Source organism: Rhipicephalus sanguineus, chromosome 6 (genome assembly GCF_013339695.2).
Source record: "Rhipicephalus sanguineus isolate Rsan-2018 chromosome 6, BIME_Rsan_1.4, whole genome shotgun sequence".
NCBI classification, from domain to species: domain Eukaryota; kingdom Metazoa; phylum Arthropoda; class Arachnida; order Ixodida; family Ixodidae; genus Rhipicephalus; species Rhipicephalus sanguineus.
In genome coordinates, this window is record NC_051181.1 from 143,301,709 (window position 1) to 143,327,361 (window position 25,653).

Below are 25,653 nucleotides of genomic sequence, written 5' to 3' on the forward strand. Positions count from 1 at the left end.
TTGATATAGCACTTGTAAAGACACTGTAAGCGAAAATCCAGCGCCGCCGTGAGTGTGCTGTATACCCCCGAAGTGCGATAACATCCCATCGTGCACCGCGCGCTGTAACACTGTGTGCAAGTGGCTGTACGACTTGTGATGAAAAATAGTTCGAAGATTTCTATTACTCGTGCTTTCTGAAATAGCGTACGTTTAAAGCGTAACATAAAGCTAATGAAAGATATAATGAAACTTTTGTTAGTCCTGGCTTGACAAGGCAACAAAAAGACCAGGAAAAAAATTGACAGCACCGTAATTTAATAGTTCACTATGAAAGAATGAACCTTTATTTTTTTCCAAGTACGAAACACAAGTTCACAACAATGTCGTTTAATGCCCTGTAATGTCCCTGCGCCAACACTCAACCTCCAGTATATACGCTCTGCAAAATGAATCAGGTTTAGACTCCGAACAAACTTGCAATCCTAATATAAAGTTATACGAAGTGAATGCAAAGGCAGAGAGGTTATTCGGAAGACACCTCCCGTTTGCTGCCCTTTAACATGAACAAAGGTAAAAGGTGTATAATTAATTAGAAAGAATACAATACAGATGCACACGTGAACAGTGGAAGACGGTGCGCACACTGTCACAGTCTATTAAGACTCCATGCACGTGGTCACGCGTGGCGTCAGTTACACAACGAGACATCACGCAATCTGCCATTCGTTAATTTTCCCCCTCAGTAGCGGTGCCTTTGGGCCAGTGTGTCGTCATCGATATTAAAGTTTATTTATTTTTCTGAAATTCCGGCAGCATTCACAGAATAAAACAGTAGTCCGCAAATTGAAAGACAGCGTCTTTGTTTACCTTAAGACTAATTTCTTTAACGATATGCTATTTCTTATAGGATATAGACGCTGTAAAAATTGATCACGTCGCAAACTGGTACGGCTGTTTGGAGGTGGTGGCGTTGTCACCTTTCTTCGTTTCTTTTCTGGCTTTTCGCTCTTTCTATCTCACTCTCCCTATCTCTCCTTTGTACTTGAGAAGCGTGGTTGACTAGTACGGCCTAACTTCCCACTTCGAGGTCCTTCTGAACAGTGTGAAGCTGTAGATGTCTTTATTTGGTACATCATAAGGTACGTAGCTCGATGAAGTGAAATGATGGCTAGGTACTCTCGTCCGGTGCTTGCAATTTCACGACGTAGGCCAACTTCTTTTCCATCAGCCAGCTGTAGGAGTTGTCGAACTCCAGCACATCTGCACGAAACACACCGCACAAAAAAAAGGCAACCTGAAATTGTAACATAATTCTAAATTGCAACAGAACTGCACGCTATAGATATAAATTCATGGCCGACTCACCTATATATACCTTTTGCGAGATGTAGAGCGTGTGAAGCTATAAGCGTTATTCTACGAAGTTAACTAGACTGTTTCTCAGTGGTGTTGGGTATAAACGACGTCATCACATAAACGCCCACCTTACATCACGCCATCACCTTCACGCACGTCACAGCGCAACAGCCATCAACCTCGACTTACCCGTCCTCGAACACGAACCGTAACATTTCAAGCCTCATTTTTTTCCTCGGACTGCGGCCGACTGCCAGAGTCTAGAACAACGTGTCCTACCATGCTGCTGCAGTAACAAGTCATTCCGCATTTCCGGACATTATGCGGACATGTATCATACCATAACATCTGCTTTTATTGTGTAAACGTGCTAACAACCCCTTATGTAATACCACAAACGGCGTCTTTAATGTATTAAACATGAAATAAAAGGAAACAAGCTCTATTTGTTTGGTGTTTATGCGCTGGCGTGCTTATCCTATGTGATCATTTTACTACAGATTATTGTACCGTGTCTAATGTGACAGGTAGGACGCCAACTTCCTCATAGAAGCTTTCAAGGTCTTGAATCAACTTGTTCGCGAACCTACTCCAATACCGCAAACATATCTGCCGGAAATGTCGGCGTTGATTGCTGGCAACAATAGACCCTATTCTTGCGCAATGTTGTTGTTGTCCATGGGAGAGTATAAGAATGTCACAAGAAAAAGAAGCCGTGTAGCAATTGTCTCCCGGCACAACGCCCAACCTCTTTGGAAAGCAAGAAAAAATAAGAGATACACTACTGAAGGGAAGAAGAGGAAAACACGGAAATAAAAAATGCAGAGGAAGATACACAGCACTATTTCACGCACACGATCCATCATGGACGAAAGTCCAGCCCAGTATTTTATAGAAATTCCAGCACAGCCTTAAAAGTATCATATATATGGCTGATGCACTGCGATTCGAAAAGAATACATCATTATGTATTGTTAACGAAAATTACCCAACGCAAATCCTTCGGTGTTCTTGGCATTCCCAATAAGAATGGGCGGTGGAAAATAACTGTTTATCTTTTTCTAGATGAAGAATTTGTTTCGAAAGGATTTTTTTCATGTCTAGCAAAAGATAAATAAATAAAGGACATAAATGTGTATTTGGTTTCCCGCGTTTTAATAAGTATTTTTGTGCATTGAACTCCATGTGCGGGAATTGAAATGGTGGTAATTATGGGATCAATAGTCGCACATTCGTGTGCACGACGCGTGGTAAATGAATTCCACTTCGAATAACTCGAACCCGTAAAATTTTGTACGACGATGCATTCAAAGCACTTCCTCCACGAACCGATTAGAATATGGTCGTACAAGAAATGCCGCTTGACCCAATGTTTAGAGAGGGGAATTTTTCGCCAGGTCGTAGACTAGGACCCTTGTAGGAACTTTGATTCCAGTGACATTCGTTTATCGACGACCTGCTATCACATCAAGGCTCCAAGTTCCCCTGAACTTCTATCTTATTTGGATTCCGCTTTTACCTTCCGAGCAAGCTTTAGTACATTGGACAACGCGCCACCTTATGGATATATGAGATCTTTTGTGGTTGCGGATTTATACAAAAGTGTGAATTGCTGGGCCTGTTGGTTCATGTTTGAAGAGAAAAAAAAATACAGCGAAAATGAGGACATAGGACAAAATAAAGGGAATACACATACAGTCACCGACGACTGTTTGTGTGTGCCCTCTATTTTTTCCTGTGTGTAAAGGCATTTATTGCACGCTGGCGTAAGGGTCGACCAGTAGCTCAACCAACGGCTGAATTCACGGTCTCCGAGCACGAGCGGCGTCCACGAGCAATGCACAACAGCGACAGGCCCATTAGATAGCGCTTGGGAGGATGCCCCACTGTATTAGCGTTACTCTTCGCTACATGTGTCTTGATTTTCACTGGTTTTCTTCGCTTCAAACGGGTTCACGCACGCGAGACCATTGGCCGTCTCAGCACCACCCCCTCCCCCTCCCCCTTCCCTCAGAAACGGCAGAGCTTTGCTGATAATTATACCGGGCTAGTCGCTGGCACCGATTCACAGCAGTAGAAAGCACAAACATGAGACAAAGACGCGAACCGACTTGCCGTTTTTTGTTCCCGTCTCTGTTGTCAATTCACGCTGCGTACTATAACGGGACATTGTATAGTGCGTAAAAGGCCGTACATGTTCCAGCCTTGGCGCAGCGCCAGCTGCCTTCCTGAGGTATTTGGCTGCTAGCGTCCACGCGTCGCAGGGGCAGCAGGGATTCTCCGTCGCGCATGCGCAGGCCGAAGCCCACGTCGCCCGCCGCAGTCTGGAAACACCAGTTAAGCTGCACGCCCTCGTGCGACACGTTCACCTCGAACTCCCAGCGGTCTCGCCGACCTATGGTCTGCTTCTGGACGCCTGGCTCGTCGAATAGCGTCAACCCCCTCGTTTCGGGGCCCTCTTCGAAGCGACCACCGTAGTTTATCTGCACACGAGAAGAATTAAAATAAGACGACAGAACTTAAGCTTCATGCATGACGCACTACTATGGAAAGAAATTCGGGCGAAAACTCAATTAGATTGACATCGATTGAAGACGGTGATACTGCTATAACCACAGGCGTACGCAGGGTTGTCTATTTGCTATAACTATAGGCTTTGCTGAGTTTCACTGCAGTCCCCTCCCCCTCCCGCATATTGGTTGAGTCTGGAAGAATTAAGGTTTGCAACAGATGCAAGAAGTGAAAATGAAGCGATGGATGACGGGGTGCTCACAACGGCCTGCCTTTGTCTTCCGCTTTCAGGGATTAGAGGTGGGAAGTAAGAACATCAGGGGTCCTCGGGTGCCATTATAGTCAAAAACCTGCATAGTCATAACCCTGTACTTCAAACAATGACGGGACAATTACATCTGACTGAGTAAGGGAATGTCGCAGGCTCAGCACCCTCCTTAGGTGGAGGACTTCGAGTTCGTGGCCTATCACCGGTAGTGGATGGAGCCACAACATCAGCAAACCAACAAAGGTACACTCGCGGACAACTTTTTTTTTGGCAATGAAGAAAAGGCTACGGGGGTGAAGCTACTGCACATGTAGTGCTCCGCGAAGTAGTCCGGTTTGGCGCGCGTTTCGAACTTAGTTTTGGTTTGTGAACCTTCCGTATCTTCTGTGACGGCCGTTTGATTTTTCGAGCGGCCGTCACAGGGTTAGACAGCCATTTGTTGGTGAAATTCGTCACAAGCTTCTTCAGCGAGTCGTCGGAAAAGCTGGAGGCTCACCTGAAGACAAAGACGCCATTTTGACTGTGAGGCGCACGTAAAGTGTGACGTTTTTACGGGCTCAAAAACGCGAAATGAAACTGCATAAAGTAAAACAAATATAAATATCTCCTTGGTGCGCGCTGACCCTTTTTTCAAACAGCGTCCGGTAGAAAATGAAGCAATGTCTTTTTTTTTTATCCTCACGCAGAAAACATGGACGCAATTGTGGGACTGTGTTATTCAGCGGTAGCACGTGCGTGGTTCGGCTCTGTAGGCAAGAAAAGTAGTCCGCGAAAAAGTTCGCGAAAAGTTCATTGACAAGAAAAGTTGTCCGCGAGTATAGCTTCGATGTGTGGTCGTGGCAAAGCCAGAGCTAAAATCAACCAACTACCTCAACTGAAGCGAGGCGAGGGGTGTGACCGGGCTAGTCGGCATTCCATAGCTACGTGAACGACGCGGGAGAGGCACAAACACAAGGGACGGACGATCGACTGGCGCTGACTTCCAAGTAAAATTTATTAACACAATACATGAAAAACGAAAACAAAAGAGCACGCATGATCACAGCTCATTAATCTCTGCATGAATACGGGAAGTGAAACAGGAACCGAGATAGCAGCAAAAACAGCAAAAAACACCAAGAAAGCCAACCGGACTTACGTCTGTGTTATATGTGTAGAACTAAGGTAATCTACTTCTTTTTCAGTTAGAGCGGTGGAAGGTTTACTGATGCAATTTCCTTTAGCGATAGCCGCAGCCTCAATGATGATGAGCCTTTTATCCTGGTGAGGCCTAGCTAAAATCTGTGTCTCGTCGAATACTGGAGCATATCCGCATTGGGAACAATGAATTGCGAGAAAACATTCAGTTCTTTTCTTTGTACTATGCTGTTTTGTTTTCGTTTTTCGTGTATCTTGCGAATAAATTTTAGTTGGAAGTCGGCGCCAGTCCGCGTCGGTCTCTTGTCTTTGTGCCTCTCGCGCGCTGTCCACGTAGCACTTTAATTTTGCGGAAAACTATAACATGTGCAACTAGAACCGACGCATCCGACAATCCGTTTTTCCGGTTAGTAAAACGGGAATGGAGGAGAGAAAAAAGCAGAAGGCAGGGTAGCCAACCAGAAAAACGTACGGTCTGTTACCTGGCACTGAGTGAATGAAAAGGGGGAGTTGGAAGATGAAAGAAAGATAGGGGGAAGGAAACAAAGATAGTTCAGGCATGCTGGCCTTGGAAGCAGGTAGCCAGGAGTACCGACCTTGTGCCGGCACCGTGGGTCTCCGTCCGGGCCGATCATATCTCCACCCCAGTGGACGGGCAGGGAAGCTGCGCCAACAATGCCCACAAGGCGCTCCTTCCAGGGTTCAGCTGCATTGAAATCGACAAAGCATTTACCACTCTCAAGGACGAAAACACTAAGGAGCAATTACACCTACTGCCACATTACTACATGATTGTTCAAAGAAACCATGAAGTTCTCGCCCAGCATGAGGAAGGATGAATGGCGGAGGCCAGGTTAATGTTCAATAAACTGTATTAGAGTTTGTTGTTAAATCAGTCATATCATATTTGTACAAGAGTTGCAAGACTATACATGTTTTTTTTTTTGCAGATTTATGTGAGCCGATTGAATGTGCTTATTGGATTGCGTAGAGCCTCAGTTGATGGCACAATTAAATATATCGCGAAGTAATCGCAGTGAACCTTGTGCAAATTATTACAAAGGATTAAGTGTGCACTTCAGTAACGTTTGTTGGCAGGCCAGTTGGTGATGCATAGTTCATAAGTATAACAGCACAAACACGTAGCAAGAACACTGAGAAGACGCAGCACTCTGTCCTGTGTTTTCTCAGTGTTGTTACGTGTTTGTGCTACGAACATACTATGTGTACTCACTATGAACTAATTGTGTACGATATCGATTTGACACCATAGCTTGAGTACGGATGGAGGGTATATAGCGTAGACAACAACCCGTGGTAAGCCATCGGATTACCCTTCTGTCACTTTCCACCTTCTGGAATATGTAGTGGGCTCCTTCCAGAGCCCAGACGGTGGCCGTAATTGTCATACGTACTTGCGTCTCTGTAGTAACTGGTAACTTCCTTTAAAAAAGCCATTGAACCCTGTAAAGCTAATAGTTATACAAACAAGGGCAAGGTGTTGCCGTTACTGTAATGGTCAGGCCCGTGATGATGATGATGAATTAACTTTATTGATTGCCCTGCGAATTGGTTGGATGGGCCTGGATCCCGCCTAGGCTTCGGCCAAGGGTTGCTGGCCCTTGGCGGCTTCCTCGGCTCGCTGGACGGCCCAGAGTTGTTGCTCCAGGTCCGAGCTGAGCAACGCAGACTCCCAGCGCGCGCGGAGGCTGTCGCTGTTTAAGGCTGCATCACAGCTATTGTTTATTATGTCTGGACATCCCCATAGTATGTGCTCTAGGGTGGCTGTAGAGTCACAATGTCTACACTTGTCTGTCGTGTATAAGTCTGGGTGTATTACATGCATGATAGCTGGACTCGGGTAGGATCGGGTTTGTAACTGCCGCCGTTCGACAGACTGTTTCTTGCTTAATTTCGGGTGAGGCGGTGGGAATGTACGCCTCTGCAATCTATGGTGTACTGTAATTTCGTGAAATGTGGTCATTCTATCTTCCCACTCCCACTCATCGGTATTCCCTGAGACGGCACTAATCGATGCTCGGTCTGTAAGCCCTCGAGCCATGCGGTGCGCCGCCTCATTACTACCTTCTGATAGTGTGTGAGCGGGTGTCCAAATCAGATGGACACTTTTTTCTTGATTATTACCGAGTTTTAGAATTTGAAGTGCCTCTGGGGAGATTCGGCCGTTTGCAAAGTTTCGTATCGCCATTAGCCATAGCACAAACACAAGCGGACGTGATCGTCAGGCCCGTAGCCAGAAATATTTTTCGAGGGTGGGTGGTGGTGGGGGGGGGGGGGTGGAACTTGCTGAAGGCCCTCACTATTCGAGGAAAACAGCTATTTTCATTACTTATTTGCGGTAGAACACCCCACTCCGCCAAAATTTCAGGGCGAAGATGGCAACCCCCAGTCCTCCCTCCCCGCTCCCCCCCCCCCCCCCGGCTACGGGCCTGGTAATGATACTACAGGCCTGGAGAGAAGCCAAATTTTATATGTTTCTACTCACCCTTTGTGAAGACTTCAACCTTGTCGGTCGTCCTCTGTGTCAAGAAGGGCTTGATCAGCTTCCACATGACGGGGAAGAAGTAGGGCGCTGCGTGAGTCAGTACACTTATTTATTGCCTGCAGATTTCATTATCATTAGAACGTTATCTCACAACTAATCGGTCACTTGCACGTTTCACAACTTTCTCGGCGTTCTACTCGTATGCTGAACGGCAGGGAGAATCCAAACTTGAATTGAACAGCAAGGTTTCGTTTCATGAGCAGGTCGCCCCTCGAGGTCATTTGATGACGGCACATTAATCAAGAGTCAACTTAACAAGTTGGCAAGAGGTAACTTAACAAGTAAGCAACGCAGCCAATGAGGTTTGCGTAGCCTGCAGCTGATATTCCGATAGCGGGACATCTAGCCGCAACTCTAGCCGCAACTCTACCATCACGTCGGGAACTATGAAGCTGCTCTTCAATTAACCTAAAGAAAGATAACAGAACAAATGCCTGCGTGCGAAACATGCCACTTTTTGGCGTACACTCACCGTTTATGATGATGCACTTCTCGAGGCACTCAGGAAAGTGGTCCTCCATCATTTGCAGCATGTCCGTGATGGTCTTTACGGCTGCACTGCCAACGAGATATTGTCAACACAGCGTAGAACACTTCGCGCCCAAAACAGCAACAACAACAACATTGGCAGTATTTCGAAAGGTCCGCTGAACATTTAGTGAGGATTTCACTCCAAATGGCAACACTCGTCGCGCTGCTTACCCTGCCAGCTGTAGACCTGACGCAGGCTAAAATATTCGACGTCAATGACCAGGTAGTGGGTTTCCAATTCCGCAACTGCCTAAAAAAATGAAGTAAAGAAGACAAACAGAAACAAGTAGAATTAGGAAGACAGAGCAGTGACACGTGAGCGTTCGAGTAATGTTACGAATAATAAGAAAAGGGAGAGACAAAATGAGTAAAAAGAAGCCCCAGCATGACTCATACATTGTACTTGTATTTATGAGACTTAAAGAAAACAGATGCTGTGAAGCATAATTCCAAAACGTTTAAGTATATATTCGCAACGATGAACGCTTTCGTAAATTTTTAGTGAACCTCGGAGGTTCACTGTAACCCACGATGATATTTTGATAGTATTATTGCTAAGTAATTTGTGTTTGCTTGACTTATGACATTGACATTGTGAATGTGCTGTGCTCCCTGTATTTCGACACATTCTTTATAAACAGAGTGAAAGTGTAATCGCTATTTGGCAATAGTGAAAACCTTATCTTTTCGTTTGCTAAATGTTTTGTAAACCATTCTTTCTGCACCGCTTACTTTAATTTTGAAGTAGGATAGGTGAGTTCCATACCCATACATCCTGTTTTCTTGTGTCTTCAATGTATTTACGCAATCGCGTTATTATAGAGGTGGGTTTGTGGTGATAACTCGCGAAGAATGGAACAAGGCAACATTTTTTTTTTCTATGAACTCCTTATATACTTCAAACAAAAAATAAGTTCATGAACTATATTGTACTGAAATGTTATGGGCCTTATAGACATCTGCCGTTGTGCACACCTATGGCACGCAATAACTTCAAGGAGTTGCGCGTTCGATAAGACTTGGCTCACCTCTATTGAAGCTGACCGCTTCAATGATTCCGCGTATTCGAGCATATAGACGCAGTGTTTCTGTACGACGGCAGGGGTTAGGGCCGCCACGAACGCTGCACAACACAAGGAACGTCGTAATTAAAAAAAAAAAATCCAGCCAGCTCCACTTCGCTAACACTGCCGAAATAGCGAAGCTTATGCCCGTCATTCATCAGGCTATATCGTACTTCTATGTTTTTCAAGTCTACCCTTCGCTGGCGTTTAACTTCGGCCTCCCTTGCGCGAACATCGCGGTTGGCTCGGCGACGACATGCCCGTTCTCGAGTCAGCGAGAGGCTTCTTCATCGGAAGAACGAGAAATGTTCGCCATTCTGAATGCGCCAACTCCTGAACAGTAGAGAGTTTTAGCAAGTTACGGAAATACTTCTTCTTCTGTGGTTATTAAGGAAAGGAAAAAGGCACCTAATTTCTGTCTGCCTATAGGCGACACGGCGCAGTGCCTTGTAGGGGTGGGGGTAAGGCGGGAATAAAAGAATAGTAGGAAAATAGAGAGAAAAGTGATAGGAGCACATCCATCCAACGAAGAGAAAAGGGGACAGGAAAGATGGGGAAACGGTCACGGGAGTTCAGGGACGGGTCCGCGAAACACAGCTAGAGGCACAGTGCACAACATCGGCGAAGCGGCGAAGGCCCCGTCGATGAGCGGCGCACGGCATAGCGGGCGAGGAGTCCGTCACGGGGCGCCGATCAGCGAGAGGTACGAGGAGTAATCCAGGACATCGCGGCCGGCACGTCCATCTTGCTTGAAATCCAGCGAGCGAAAAACCACGGAAATACCGTACGCAAATACGGTAAAGTGGTACGGTAGCGCTCCTCCTTTCCCGCTGGTTGTGCTTTTGCCGCTCCGCGTGCCAGTGACAATGCATACCCCAAACGACAGGTGTCTCGTGAGCAATGCATGGGCTCACGGGCAACAATGATGCGTGACAACACCACAGTAATTTTTGAAAAAAGCTTTTGTGGTGTTGGGGTGCCTTCACTGGCAAAGGGTCGACGACCTGGAAAGGAGGAGCGGTACCGTCATACGGTAGCGTATTTGCGTACCGTATTTCCGTGACTAGCTAAAACGTTTTTTTTTTTTTTGAATAAACCGCGCAAAAGATCGAGGACGAACAGAAGAAACAACAGACCACAGCGCTGACGAACAGAAGAAACAACAGACCACAGCGCTGTGATTTTTTTCGTGTGATTTAAAAAAAAAAATCACACCAACTTGCCCAGTTAAACGTTCTAATGCAATACTAGCTAAAACTCTCTAGTAGAGAGTTTTAGCTAGTTACACTACACTGCGCCTCACCGTCACCCCATCTTGGCGCGTTTCTCGAAGGTTCACCCCTCGACATCCTCCGCCCTCGCCTCTCGCAGCACGGCGCAGCCCTCCCCTTCCTAGCAAGCCTGACTCTCGCCACTCTGCAAGGCCAAAGGCCACGTGATCATTTGTACGCCGACCCCGGACATGAAAGCTTCAACTGAGAACAGCTTCTATGTTAAAAAGGAAGCACTGAATTTGATTTGGCTCAACGTTCTGAAGTGAAGTTCAGCTTCGTGTCTTGTTGGCGCGATTACGGAAAAGATCGTACTAACGATGACACGAGGTGTAACGCGCACGCATTGATTGGTGTATCGTTGTCTTTTTGTGGTCTAATTCATGTCATTTTGTCTACATCTTGGACAACCAAGTCACCAAGTTAAGTGGCACTGTTCACTCAAACATTTAAATTTGTTACTTCAGCGTAACATGATGTAAATGAGCTTGCCCTGCGTTACAGTCACAAGAGGCGCCGTTTTAAAAGCGCGCGAATTTCTTTCTTTCGAGGTAATTTTTTGGTCATAAAAAGGCACAGAATGTTTAAGAAGATTTATGAAAGTTTCGATTATATAATGCAGCACTGGGACGCACTATGTATCCCTATACTACTTAAAAATGTGCAAGCAAAGTAGAATACGTGTGGGGTAGCGACGCAACAAGAGGAATCTATAATTAACATCTACGTCAAATTATCAAATTAGCTTGAGATCTTGCTACCTACCAAAAGAGGTAGAAACATTCTTTAATATCATTGTTAGGGTAAAAGCATTAAAACTCTAAGCCCTGTGTAATTCCTGTGTAAACCATTGCCACGGATTCGACACGGTCAAGGTAGAGAGTCACCTTCAAGGTTGCACGTAACGCGTCACAAGTAATCAATTACATTTTCTTGTAATTTTGTAATGTAATCGATTTTTTTTTCGAAACTGTAACGTTCTGGGTAATTCAATTACACTTTCTTGTAAATCATTACCAGTAATCAATTACTTTTCCAAAATCAAGTTGTAACCAGTCTTCTGCGGCAGTTCTCATTCCGAAAATTATGCGACCGCTCTGTAAGGACTCCCCGTCCTCTCAGACGGCGGATCCCTACAGAGCCTATTTTTTCACTTTTTCCTTGGCCTTATCTGCAACGCCTTACCCGAGTGCCAGCAACAACGAAGCGCGATGCTTTATAGAGGACATGGGCACTATAGCATCGAATCACTCCGCAACTATACGAGCTGGTGCGCAAGGTGTACCAGCTCGTTATAACACCCTCCTTCACTCCACCGCATGAATTGAGAGAGTGTTCAGTGTAGCAGCGGACGTCTTAATGAGGAAACGTGGAAGAATCAGCGACGACAACTTTGAAAAAGAACTCCTGATGAAAGTTAACGTGTAACACTATATCGCAGAAGCCACAATAAGCCTCGCAGATTTCCCGCAAGCCTCCGGCCCCTCTCTACCATGCAATCCACAGTAATTCGTAGTAGTTTGAGTAAACGTGCGTTATTGTTTTACGGTGGTAAAATTTTGAAGAAAAGTAACGCAAAAGTAATCGATTACATTTCTGTAATTGCTCACTTACTTTTTGAGGGCAGTAATTGATCACTGTAATCAATTACATTTTAAAGGAAGTAATTGCAATCGATTACTTATTTTCTGTAGTGTGTACAAGTCTGTCACCTTTCATGTCGATTCCCGCAGGAATAATCCACATAGGCCGTCCATCTTTGCACGGGTGGAGTATTGCGCCTGGGAAATTCTCCTTGACCAGCTGCGAGAAAGTGCGTTGACAGTATCCACACATTCGACAGACAGCCGTAGCTAAGTAATGGCCATATAAAGTATTTAACGTCACTTATTTCCCGTTGAGGAGCAGAACCCTGCTGAAGCGTTCCGTATACCATTACAGTAAATACGTATGCTTCCGTAGAACCTTTACGTAAATATATCGAATCTATAGGGTAAACGTATATGGTCTCTATATGGATTCCGTAAGGACACTAACTGGATTATCGGAATGTCATGCGGAAAGTTTCAGCAGGGAGCGCTGTCTTATGGGTAGGGAGTTTACTATTTTCTGCATTTTTTCACACGCTAAGTGAAAATAGAATCATCACGCGAAAGGAATGAAGTTGAGCGTCATACACAAGGTGCAACGTTACACGTCATTTAACCATAGTCAAGTCATGTTGCAGATATATAAAAAAATCTGTACCATGGTCTCGTAAAATTTTTGTGAAACGCAACGCAGGTTGCACGAACACGGGGGTACGGGGACAGTTTTGTAATCTAATGAAATAAACAGCATTGCTGGCAACAACGCCAACAGCGCCAAGTCGGTTCCATATATTTACTCAGTCGGACCTGCCCCATTCCAGTTTAATGTGCAAGGTTATGATCATTTCAGGTTTCTGGTGACAATGCCGGCCGAGGGCCCCTAATGATGCATTTTAAGCACTGCTTACTTCTCATTCTTGCCCCCGAAAATACGGGGACCAAAAGCAAGCCGCCGGGAGCAGTTCGTCATGGCTGCATTTCTCATTTTTGTATCCATTCCGAAGCTTTTTTTTTTTGGACACGTCCAGGGGGGGGGGGGGTGAAGGGGAAAGAGGACGCTGCAGTAAAACTTTGCCTCCCTCCACCCCCCCCCCCCCCTTCCAATGGAGTACCCAACGCACGCATATGCTAACAACGGAGTGTTTTATCGCTCGTGATCACCCATAAAGACATCACCGCGCAAAGAAAAGCAGAGGGGCATGCGCAGTTGCGATTGCGTATTTTCATTATAGCTTACACAGATGCGGCTTAGAGATATGAGCAAAATGGTTGCAAGCGTGTAGACAGAAATGGTTCACTCATGTCATCGTCATCTGCTATAATGAACTCTGCTATAGCTGTCACACGTGCGGTGACAGCTATCTATAACGAAAAGACAAAAAAAAAAAAAGCGCACCTCCGGGATCTTGTAGCGTTCTAATATCTCATCAACGCTGTTTTCCTTTCGCCATTCGAGGTCCTGTGAGTAAAGAAAGATGGTGTGCAGGGAAACGTGAAGAAAAGAAACGACGATAATGAAAACATTTACCTCTGAATATTCTAGTAAAGGGAATTTAGTGCCATCTGTTTCAATTCATAATCTATTTGAGATAAAAAGGAAAGCTGTTAACGTAACACGTTATTGGATCTTAAGCAGCGAGAAGGAATGAGGGAGGTTTCCGACGTATAGGTTGTCCGTTGTAATGTGTTGTCCAGTATGCCTGCAGCGCACGACTCGTGGTAAAATATCTGTCATAATCCGCTAGCAACATGAATATTTGTTTAGAGATTAAATTTAGTAGAAGTTAGTATTATGCTGACCTTCTTTATGCATGCCCTGAGAAACTGCTAAAAGGAATGCCCAACGATTTTCGACACATCCATGTCGAGGCCTAATACGCTGAAAATTGTGTCTTACGGTTTCTGATAAGCAAGCATAGATTTAGTGCTACACTGGTCTTTAATTGATAAATGACAGCCGCTGCGCCATGGTTAATTTGCGTGTACTTAACTTAGTGGCTGTTTTGATTCCATGTTTCGACATTGCTGTCTCTCATTCGGATAAGCTTGCCTCTGCGCAGAACATTTGTCTGAAGGAGGAAACACTACAGCCTGCCAAAGGACACTAAAACAAAATCACACATATTTTAAATAATAAAGGCTAAGAGGTGAATGCAAGTTATTTGATTTGGAGTGGGTGCCTCTTGACTTGAATTACACATTCCGGCTTTTGTAGAAAGGTTGGTACTCACGTGTCGGTACATGCGTTCCGCCTTGGGCACGTCAAACTCCCGGGCTAGTTATGCCGTGGAATGTAAGAACAAAAAAAAATCATTGTTGACATGTTTTTGCGGTTCCGAAATTCCGGCAAGATATAATCTAACAGCGCTGTCAAACGGTCACGTTTGATCGCAATCGGGCCTGATCCGAATCGAATTTCTGCATCATGATTGGGTTCTTTACACAAGCTGCGGAAGGGTGCCAATAACTGTTGAGCAATTTTATTACGATCGTGCTTAATCGCGATCATCAGTGCACCGTGTGACATCGGTATAATACAAGGCATCATGGTAACATACAATGATTGTTAGATATAATGGGACGATAAGATATTCATATTTGTACTTTGTACTTATTATGATTAATTTAGTATGTAAGTTTGAAATCAAAACATAGTGCAGTGTTTTCGATGAGTTAAATGCAGCATAGGTTGGTTTTGGAGTCGCTTCGAAGCAAACATCTCGTGGATAGACGACTTGTCACGTCTGTGGGCCAGGATATTAGGTACGCGGTTAATTTGCAGCGCAACAGAATATGCGGGTCATGTTTCAATAATACTCTTTTTTTGCCATGAATTATACAAACTGCGTTGCCTCGAAAAATGTTACGTGTATTGTAATTTCATATCCGTTATTTATCTTTAAAAATTGGACATCACTGACTTCTAACATGATTGATGTGATTGGCCAAACCAATTAACTTCTGCCGATGATCCTGGTCCTGCATGAGTAGCATGGGTCGTAATATTGTGACGAAGTTTCATTGACCCGGTTCCATAAGTTGTACGCGCAGTAGACGAGCTTGAACCAATGAAACGAAAGCAAAATTTCTGCAAAACGCCCTGCACACCACAACTCGCATAACGATGTCTCTCGCCAAAGAAAAGATAAATACATGTTGACTTTTTTTTTGTGGTTACTTAACTTTTGATGGTGAGTACAGCTGTTGCCGCCTTCGCAATGTTAGCCTTAGGACGCTTAGTGAACGCACGAAACTGGCAGCTAGTACAGATGGGATTGCACGACCCATCCATCTACCCGGATCACATGCCGTAGCAGTCATTTTTTTTTTCTTTTATAAGCTCATTTCCTGGGACGCTACCGTTCTAGTTCACGATAGCCTGAATTCGGCGTAACTACGCGAGCAATCCCATGCTACCCTGCGACTCAGTGCATCTACGCTGTTTGTGTTCATGTCTACGGTCCATCCACCTGTTCTATTCGCTACGTTGAATGTTAATGCGTTGATTTATGTAGGACAGGGCAGTTTGTTTCGACGCCAACGTATTATCGTTGTTCTGCATAGAATTCCAGCGCTCGCACGCAGCCGTTAATACTGAATAAGGTTTTCAACAAAACAGAGACTCCATGGCTGCATGTCAAATTTTAATCGAAGAGATTCTCTTCAACTGCTCCGGTGACAGAACTCCCAACCAAGCACTGCCAAATGTCCGCTGGCAGACGAATACAATCAGGCATTCAAAAACTGTGCTTTGCGTGGCAGAAAATCGAAGCGGCAGTAAAAAGACAAGACGTGTTATGCGTTTAGCGTTCCGAATTTCCCCGGTGTAGCTGTTTTACGTGCTAATTTATATATTGGTAAATTTATTAGGACACCCATTTGTCATTACTCTCGTGACAAGCTTAAATAAAACTTAGAGAATTAAAAACACCAAAAATATTTTCGACCACTTTTGTATTATAGCGCTAATATAATGTTCAGTGTTATACAAAATAATCTGATCACAGTTAAGTTGAGCTAGTAAATTAACAATACAACAAACATACAAGTTTACCAATAAGTGGTTGGACCGTAGCCAAAGGCTATAGTTGCAGATCCAATGAAAAAAAAAAAAACAGCAATAATTTCGATTACATAGGAAGATATGTAGTGTACCTGCATATTTTCACTATACAATAGAATTCGTTCGACAATACAACAATGACATGGTTACAGTATGCAACAAACAATACCTAACTATTGTTGCGATGGTCTCCGCTTCAGAACAACAACAAAAGAAAAGGTAACGAGATTGTTGTCTTCATTGTAAACCAATGGCAGCTACAAAAACATTTAAGCCGCCTTAGTTTATGCACCACAAGCATGGGCATCTAGAAGTGATTTCTGCATGTGTTGTCTACGCTTCATTGTTCTGTTTTCTATACGCTCGAAACTCCACGAGCATCCCTTTAAGTGTGTTACGTTCATCAGCTATTTTTCTACGAATCTCACTCATCTACAGTCTCGCATGCGGACCTGCAGGTATATATCTCTGATACATATTTTGATGTTCTCAGCGCAGTCGTTTTAAAGGGCACTTCAACGGTCATTGCATGGGGCGGTATGCACAGTCGTCTGCTCGACAGTTAAATGAAGAGGCTTTGGATCCATTGCAGCAATGAACAATGAGGGAAGGTATGACGTGATGTACATTGTTCTGATGAATGCAACGACGGAAGCACTCTGAGTGCTATCGTTTTTCACGCTCCATCGAGCACTTGTGACCTTGCCTTGAACAACACGCTCGCACCGTTTTAATTGGCACCTTCATTGTATAGGCGAAGAGTATGCCGAAGTTCCGATGCAGTTGCAGAAAATAAAGCGACAAGCCGCTAATTTCGCTCATGATAAGACGTGTTCGCCGTTTCGACGCGACCTTGATCAAGGCGGAGAACTATTACCCCCACAAAGAGGTATTTGTTGCCGGAAAAGCTCGAAGAAAACATGGGATCGAAGACTGGTACAAGTAGTTGGTTACTGGCGGTGGTGATGTTGCCACTGGCGGGGTTAGCCTGGCAGACCTGGCCGGCAATTGCTCCGCCTGAGCGGCTCATTGCATGCATTATGTTTCAACATACGTAAACCGGTCTCCCACAGAAAACGTAAAAGAAAATTTGGCAGATCCCCCGCGTTGTGGGAATCGGTTTCATGCGAACCAGTCAGCGAGTACTTCTATGCTGCATTTTATGGCTTTGAGCAAAGCGTTACGAGGGAAATCGACGTGTTTTTGTAAGTGTTGTAGCTGTGTGCACACCGTGGGCTTACCAGGCATTTCGACAACACTGGCGTTTAGAGGGTAGCTTATCGTGCGACGTAACGTCAGCCCTCACGTTAGAGTACATACGTCAGTATTACCGAAAAGAATCGCACTTTATGGTCCAATCATGTGAACATCATACGTAACTTTCGTTAATGTATTCCTCTGGGTTCGAGCAACGCTTCAAGTTTAATATAGCTTGCTGAATCATAGGAATACAAATGTAATATTTATTAGACTGCTACAAAAGCGGAGCCAACACTGGAACCGTGCACAGACGTTAATATGATATGACGCCTTGTATCGTAGAATACATATGCAGTGTTTATAGCTTTCTTGTAAAATTACAAAGCCAGCACCATAACCACAATTGACGTTGCACCGACACTACGCCTGCACAGGCTCTTTTTTTCTTTTTTCCAAACCAGTTCATAGACCTGGCAAGGCTCTGTGGTAGAATACCTGACTACCACGCAGAATGCTTGGGTTCGATTCCTGCTGGAATCCTAATTTTTATTCTTTCCATGCGTCGGGTTTTTCTTAACGCTCTCGCATTTAAATTACCAATGTCTGTTCTCGCCGTTCCGGGGTAGATATAAACTGTCAATCACCTGTGGCGCATACCCGTACACCGCGGCCCGTGGTAAACGGGTATGTGCCACGCGTGTCTGGAGGAAAGGGTTTGACGACGTACGCGACAGGATTTTCGCGTTATTCATGTCATGACCCGACAGTCATATTCGTGAAATCCTCTTATCCTTCCATGCCAATTTTGGTCTACACCAAGTTAAGGAGGCGTCCATGAGAGCACCCAGATGTAGGAGGATAGATAGATAGATAGATAGATAGATAGATAGATAGATAGATAGATAGATAGATAGATAGATAGATAGATAGATAGATAGATAGATAGATAGATAGATAGATAGATAGATAGATAGATAGATAGATAGATAGATAGATAGATAGATAGATAGATAGATAGATAGATAGATAGATAGATAGATAGATAGATAGATAGATAGATAGATAGATAGATAGATAGATAGATAGATAGATAGATAGATAGATAGAAACGCTCAAAGTGCCAAATGTTCGCTAAGAAATGCTTCGCATTTAATAGCAGCCACTTCATTACGAATCATCCGCACACCTCCCGGAAACACAACCTCTTCACAGCATCCGTGAGGAAACACTCTTTTCTTCATTTGTCCGTTAGTCTCGCCCTTTCGGAGCAAAATCGCTTACAGGACCAAATGTAGTCTGTATGCCCAACTTCATTTCACTCAGCACAAAATGGGGAAGGAGCGCCCCTTACTTTAAACAACCATGCAGGTTTGCAGGCCGATCGTGTTCTTACTCTATACAGTAGGGTTGATCTGCATTATGCCGGTGCCGTACGGGCACTTTTGATCACGATTAGGCCGATCCGGTCGGGTGCTGCTACACGATCACTTTTAATCGTGATCATGCCTGATCGGAATCAAGGCAATCCCAGAAAGCGACTTGGCTGACGTCTTTGCCAAACTCTATCCGGAATTAGTTTTGACCGTGTCAAGAAAACACGGGCCCGCAGCGATAAACGGGATTTATTGGATGGATCTCATAGATACACTGATGGACGTTCATATCACTAACAACTAGCTCCCGTCGAAGCCCTTCCGAACATTGCGCAAAGTCTCGATACCACGTATAGGCTTTCTAGGGATACGCATTGATAAAGCTGAAGTGATGTTGAGGTACGTAGAAACTTATCACAGCCCAGAACGCCTTTCGACTGAGTTGGTGGCATGAAACTCGCGATGAGAACGCCTGTTGAGATGTTTCGCCGGCTCACCTCGTAGCCAGCGCAGCAGGAAAGCATCTGTGTGAGAAGGCTTCCTTACGTCGGCCACGGCTTCGCGGAACTGCACAGCCAAGAATCCGCATTTGTTGATCTGTTCAAAAGTACACTGGCAGACTTATCAAGACGAAAGCCTTAAAAGCCCCATCAAACGCGAAAAGACGATGTCCTGTTACTTCGTCACATGATGACGTCGTCGCAGGGCATTGTCGATCACGGAGGCTGTGCAAAACCATGTGAGATGTAGAAAGCTTGCAATGCCTCCGATGCTGGAGGCAGTGCAAAATCACGTTAGGTACAGCGCACGTCCTGTCCTCTTCCTTGAATCTGTGTTTTCAGCGCTGGGTCTTCACTAAATGTACCGAACCAACTAGCCCAAAATTCTGTTCTCTTAGGTTCAGAAAGCTATCATAGGCAAGGGGGGCGGGAGGGGGGGAGAGGGGAGAGGATTGATACATCAATACATCGGCTGAAAAGAAAAGAAGACTTTTGCCTCCTAGCCGTCTTATGCGATTGAATAAGGGATCCCGTGAGTTTTTGACTAACTGATCGACTAGTATGAAATTGGAAAGTGCGGAGAGGTTCGGCAAGAGCTTATGTATTGCACTAAGTTGCGTGATATTTAAAGAAGGTTGATCGAAGCGATGACAGCGTAAAATTGCTAGGTTGTCTGATACAGTTCCCTGCTTACAAACGGATGCCTTCCAGCACATCAGCTTTATTGCGTAACTGAAATGTTTAGTAAGCAAGTAGCTGCTAGCATTGCTGCATCAATAAATAAAATTAGAAAAACTAAACAGAAATAAACAAAAAGATAGAAAGTACGATATTTGTACTCAGGTACGTATGAGTTTTATGTATTAAATAGCCTTATGAGTGAATTACTTGTCCAGTACATACATTGTCACAAACAATGAACGCCATGTACACGCCCATGTAATACTGAAACGAACGTCATGAAATAATTTAGTGAACTATTCAGCAACCGTCTGCAGTATCCGTCGCGCGAGGCATGCTGCTTCTTGCATTCCGAAAGGCGGCTTTGAGACGTCAACATGTTTTCTTCTGTCTCTTTCGAGTAGCTACAGTGTCGACCGATATTTTTACTAATTGAACTGAGGGAAATTCCAGGAACTTCGTGTTGCAAGTCAGCGCTGTGTGTGCGTCGCCCTTCCTTGTCCCCGTGTTTCACTGTTCCGTGTTCCTTCCACTAACTTCCCTCTCCCAAGTTCATGCCGTTATTATTATTATAGGATTTAACTTAAAGCTGTCTTCTTCCTCCCGTGCCATGCAGAGAAGAGTAGCACATTCCTATTCCCAACGGAGGCCACACGTGCGTTCGTAATGTATGCGCAGCTAGAGGAAAAACTGGTCTAACACCACAAGTGCCTTGCTATGCGAGAAGCCCTCCAGCTCACAACAACACTGCCGAACGACGCCAATACTGCTGTATGCAGTCGAAAGAAACGCAGTCATACTAGGTGAAGCCTCGCCTAGTTAGTTGCTCATATTCAAACTCGAAATAGTTTTTTTTTTTCATTGAATATCTCGATCTTGGGTGTTTTTACTTGCGAATTTTGATTGCGCATTTATAGCTTGTCACGCGACCCATGGGCTTCAGGTGTCCTCTTCAGTCATTTAATGAGTTATTCTCGGAGTGTTCTTCCTTGTATGGCACGTATAGGAGCGAAGCAGCAGCCGGGGCCTCAGCAACGCACGAACACCTCCTCAAACGCATTAAAAACAAAGAAATGAAACAAATAGAATAGTTCGTATTTTACGTTGTTTCCAGTTTCAATGGAAACTTAAGGACCCTTCATGGCCATCGTGAAGCATTTCGCTGAAAATAAAACAAAGGGTGGCAGTACACACACGCGCTCGCACGCATACATGACAGACAGAAGACTTTAACCTCGAAAAATACGGGCAGTGTATAGTTAAAGCTACAGCGGAAAACGCAGAACCTAGTACATGATTTCCTTTGCAGCGCATTTTAGTCGAATTTTTGTTCATCTGAATGATGCATATGAAGAAATTATACGGACGTCGCATTTTTATGGTTGTTAAACGCAAAAAAAGAGAGCAACACCCGTGCACATATATTTAAGCGATGTTAGAAACCCTGGCAGTCAAAAGCAATACGTAGTCCTGCTCGTAGTCCTACACGTCCAACGCGTGCACTATAGTCAAATCGTGGGACTAACGCGTGAAACTTAGGAAATTATTTGGAGTAATTTGTCGCCGGTCAGTGCTGAGACCTACCTTATCGAGCGCAGCCTGCTGGCGTGCGCTCAAGTCGCCCAGGTATCCGCTCATCGTTCCTGCTGTGGAGAGTCCGCGCTCCACCGTGCCAGCCGACCGACTGGCTGCGAACGGCGCTCGTTTGTATCCGGCGCTTAAACACTCGCCAAGGCTGCGGCGTGCCCTTTCCGCGTGGGCGTGCTTACACAACAAGTGAGCTATGACGGTAGCTGCTTTGTGGTGGCGCGGCTATGTCAGCCGTCCACGCAGCTCTAGCCGATAAGTCCAGCCGAGGCTGATAAGTTCACTATCGCCTCCTCAGGCTCCCTCCCAACTTTTGCTTCGAGTCTGACGTCGTGACCGAGCCGTGCTCCCGACTAGGGCTGCAGAAATAATGTCTTTTCCTCTTATCACCCTCTCTCTCTCTCTCGGACAAGACTCACTGATGAAAGGGAACTGATGTCCATGCACTTCATGGTATGATCGGCGTCAGAACCTTATACTTACCAGAGGATACGAAGGAAAAAAAGGCGTTTTAATACGAATAACTTTTCTTTAGCTATAGCACTACTGGTTCAGTTCAGGATTGATGGACGACTCAGCTTCTCCTCTGATGTCACACACACACACATGCGCGGGCGAGTGACGTCAGCACAGCCCATGCGTAAACAGGGCAAACATAAAGGGTGTGATTTCAAATCTGGACCTGTAGTACCTAAGCCCGACGCTATAGTCGCTACGCCACAGGCGCATTCCTCAAGAGGTTGCATATATGGCCTTTAACCATAGGTCGGCAAACTCACTCATAAGTCGACTCACTCAGACTCACATCGAGCCCTGAGCCTGAGTCAGAGTGAGTCCAGGTGTGTAATATTTGGGTGAGCTTGAGTCGGAGTGAGTCCGGCTGAGAAAAATTTTAGTGAGTTTGAGCCCGAGCGAGTCCGGTAGAGGGAAATTCTAGTGAGTCTGAATCCGAGTGAGCCCTAAGCACAAAATATTTTTTTTAGTGAGTCTGAGTGAGCCTACATATGCCTTTCATTTTTTGCCGACCTATGCCTTTAACAAATAAATGCAAAGCATTTCTGAGCGAACCTTAGGCACTTTGGTCGTTTCTATCTACGCATGTATCTAGCCGCCTACGTCTGGGCGCTGTCCTGGTCGTCTCCATAACTTGTAATATACTAAAATCGGCATAGCAGGGGATCAATGTATAACTAACACGCTTCACTGGTCATGACATGAATAACGGAAAACGCCTGTCGCGTACGTCATGAAATCCTTTCCCTCAGCCACGTGTGGCACACGCTCGTGTACCACAGTTCAGGTGATTCACACTCTCAATCAACACATTAAGGGCGAACATACGCATTGAAACGCAAGGCAAGTGAGGGAGCTGAAGACAAAACACCCCTGGTACACGCTGGACTGCCATCCACTCGTCCACGTGGTCCGCCAGAATGACGTTCTCTTCAAATCATATGAGGCTGGGCGATGAGCTCATGCTGACCGAGCATGATGTCAGATTGATTGAGAGCCGCTTTGTGACACGCGAAGAAGCCGCCGCTAAGTGCCCTGACGGCATACGGCTATACTACAGTAATGCGTACGTCGACCGCTATAACGCACGTTGCCTCGACGCTGAGGACAACGTATTATGTCATCCCATATGCGATAACATGACTGGCTGTAAGAACGAGCAGGTACGTGCTACACAGGGATGTCCTGGCCAAGGTGGCCAACATGAATGCAAGTGATATGGGTAGCCTGCCGGTCTCAATTTACCTGAGCATCGGCAAGCCGTGCATGATCACGGCCAACATCGACGTAAGCGACGGCCTCGTTAATGGAAACGTGGACACCTTTTGGTACATCGAGCGTGACGAACACGGCAGCCTCTTGCCAATGCGGAAAGAAAACAGCGCTAAAGACGGAGCACAAGAAAAATTAACCGCAAACAACAGCACTGCTGTTTGTGGTTCCTTTTTCTTGAGCTCCGTCTTTTGCGATGTTTTCTTTCCGCTATGTCATACCAAAACGCCCAAGCATCCACTTTAGCTCTTGCCACTGTGGCTTGAATTTACAGCGTCCACGGTAAGCATTGTCGTCCCTGCCAGGACGATGCACATCACTACCGCACATCCTCAATAGAATTGAAATGAGTGCCCGTGGGACTGCGAGCCGCCACAACCACGACATACGCAAGAAAAACATCTCGTGTAATAGGGCACAGTTTCGCCATGCGCAAGCAAACGCCATAACTATATATGTCACAAAGGGCCACATACGCCCAGGTAGTCTTCGGATACGATAAGCGCCATCCACAGAAGTTGGTCCACGTAGCATTTTCCAGGGCTACAAGCCTCGACGGCTTATATCTCACCAAGGCAAAAGGTGACTTGAGGTTCCGACATGTCGCCGGCTCTATCGACACATTCTGTTGACGACACGACCGGGCTAACAAACAGGCCTCTAGACATCGTCTTGGACCGGGCTACCACCTTCATTTGATGCCACAACCACAACAATCATCCCACGCTCGCCGCTCTTAACGTACAGTCTGTGCACGCGCACGTGCATGACCTCGAAAGCTACGCTCTGCTCACAGAAATTGGCATGTTAGCACTTTCCGAAGCCTGGAGCGATGAGGCCACTGTAATCACGGGATTGCAATGTGTGGTCCACAGCAAGCGCCTTCGTTGCAGGTGCGGCGGCGTGGGCACATATAAGAACACGGCGACGCACAACTTCAACGTAGGCCGCATCGCACTTCGCCGGCCGCCAGACACCGAACATGCACAGACAAGAAGCGGAGTCGGCGAGGTCTGCGTTGCGCACATCAATCACAATAACAAGGACATTGCGCTCGTCGCCATCTACGTGAGAACTGCCAAGAACCTCTCCCACACATGCACACGGGTTCGTGAAACGTGCGTGCATTCTCCATCATAACGAACAAGTATGAGCACTACATATCGGCTTACCACGTCTGGTGTTAGTACCTAATACCTATGTTGCTGTTGGCATCATTACGCAGCTGTAAACAACTGGTTATATAACACATGTGCGACTCTTCAACCTATGTGTGTGCGTATACCATTTGCGCGTATCTTTAGCGCCATTTCGTAACGTTTCGCTCAATGCAAAAAATTACGCCCCAGTCAGCTTCCCGCCGCATGCTTCGCATCACATCGATTCCTGCGGTACGTAGGATCTGCTAAATTTTTCTTGATTGAAAGCAGGCGCGTCAGAGACGCTTGCACGCGTGACATTGAGAGATAGAAAGAGCGGGAGAACACAGGAAAGGCAGGGAAATTAGGCAGACCAAGTCCACTTTGCTACCATGCACGTGACGAGAGAAATGAGGCAGGCAAGAGAAAGAGAAAGATATAAAACGTGTGACATTGAGACGTAGCGGTATGGCCTGCAACGAATGGCTGAGATATCGTTTTTGTAGTGCTGCTTCAGGGTTTCCTTGTAAAAGTGTGGCTCGTCCGCTATGGGCGGGCATGCAGGGATTGCAGTAACCGTTCCCTATTAATACTTCGCCTTGCACTTCAGGCTGTGAGCTACTGTAAGTACTGCCTAATATCGCTCCATTACAACAGCTAATAATAACGCATTTCTCGAAAGCAGACGTTCTTCTCGACGGCCACCTTCATGTAGCACGTATATAAAAAAAAAGCCTCATCGATCCAGGCGATTCGCTGAACTATACTCGCGGACAACTTTTGTCGGCAGTGAAGCGAAGGCTACAGAGCCAAACTGCGCGAATGCTACGGCTAATGAATGTGGTCCCACAGTTGCATCCGGGTTTTCTACCACTTAGACAAGCCACGAAAGGTTGTCTAAGCAGACAAATCAAATGGTATGAAACGCTTATGCCACGCAGCCCCCACTTGTCAAAGCGGTACAAAACGCGCGCCGAGGCGGACTACTTCACGTAGGAGTACATGCGCAGAAGATCCGTCCCCGTAGCTCTCCTTTCATTGCCAAGATAA

General features: G+C 45.5%; 1 protein-coding gene across 1 annotated transcript; it reads right to left on the reverse strand.

The window, feature by feature from the left end:
- Positions 1-1,092: 1,092 nt before the first annotated feature.
- LOC119396607 (SEC14-like protein 2) lies at positions 1,093-21,899 on the reverse strand. Its single transcript, XM_037663892.2, has 12 exons — positions 21,677-21,899; positions 19,409-19,478; positions 14,507-14,550; positions 13,672-13,734; positions 12,399-12,489; positions 9,380-9,474; positions 8,523-8,601; positions 8,293-8,373; positions 7,761-7,847; positions 5,851-5,960; positions 3,533-3,821; positions 1,093-1,242 (listed from the first exon to the last, which is right to left on the reverse strand). Exons 1-12 carry the CDS (start codon positions 21,728-21,730, stop codon positions 1,151-1,153), a joined length of 1,155 nt encoding a protein of 384 aa, XP_037519820.1. The 5' UTR covers positions 21,731-21,899; the 3' UTR covers positions 1,093-1,150.
- Positions 21,900-25,653: the final 3,754 nt, after the last annotated feature.

Excerpts from the sequence above, each read along its gene's own strand:
- LOC119396607 (XM_037663892.2), bottom strand. The coding sequence starts at position 21,730 with ATGAGCGGATACCTGGGCGACTTGAGCGCACGCCAGCAGGCTGCGCTC. Across the intron at positions 7,848-8,292 it reads GAAGTGCATCATCATAAACG|CGCCCTACTTCTTCCCCGTC; the intron begins GTGAGTGTACGC and ends TGACTCACGCAG. Across the intron at positions 1,243-3,532 it reads CTGCGCCAAGGCTGGAACAT|ATGTGCTGGAGTTCGACAAC; the intron begins GTACGGCCTTTT and ends TGTTTCGTGCAG.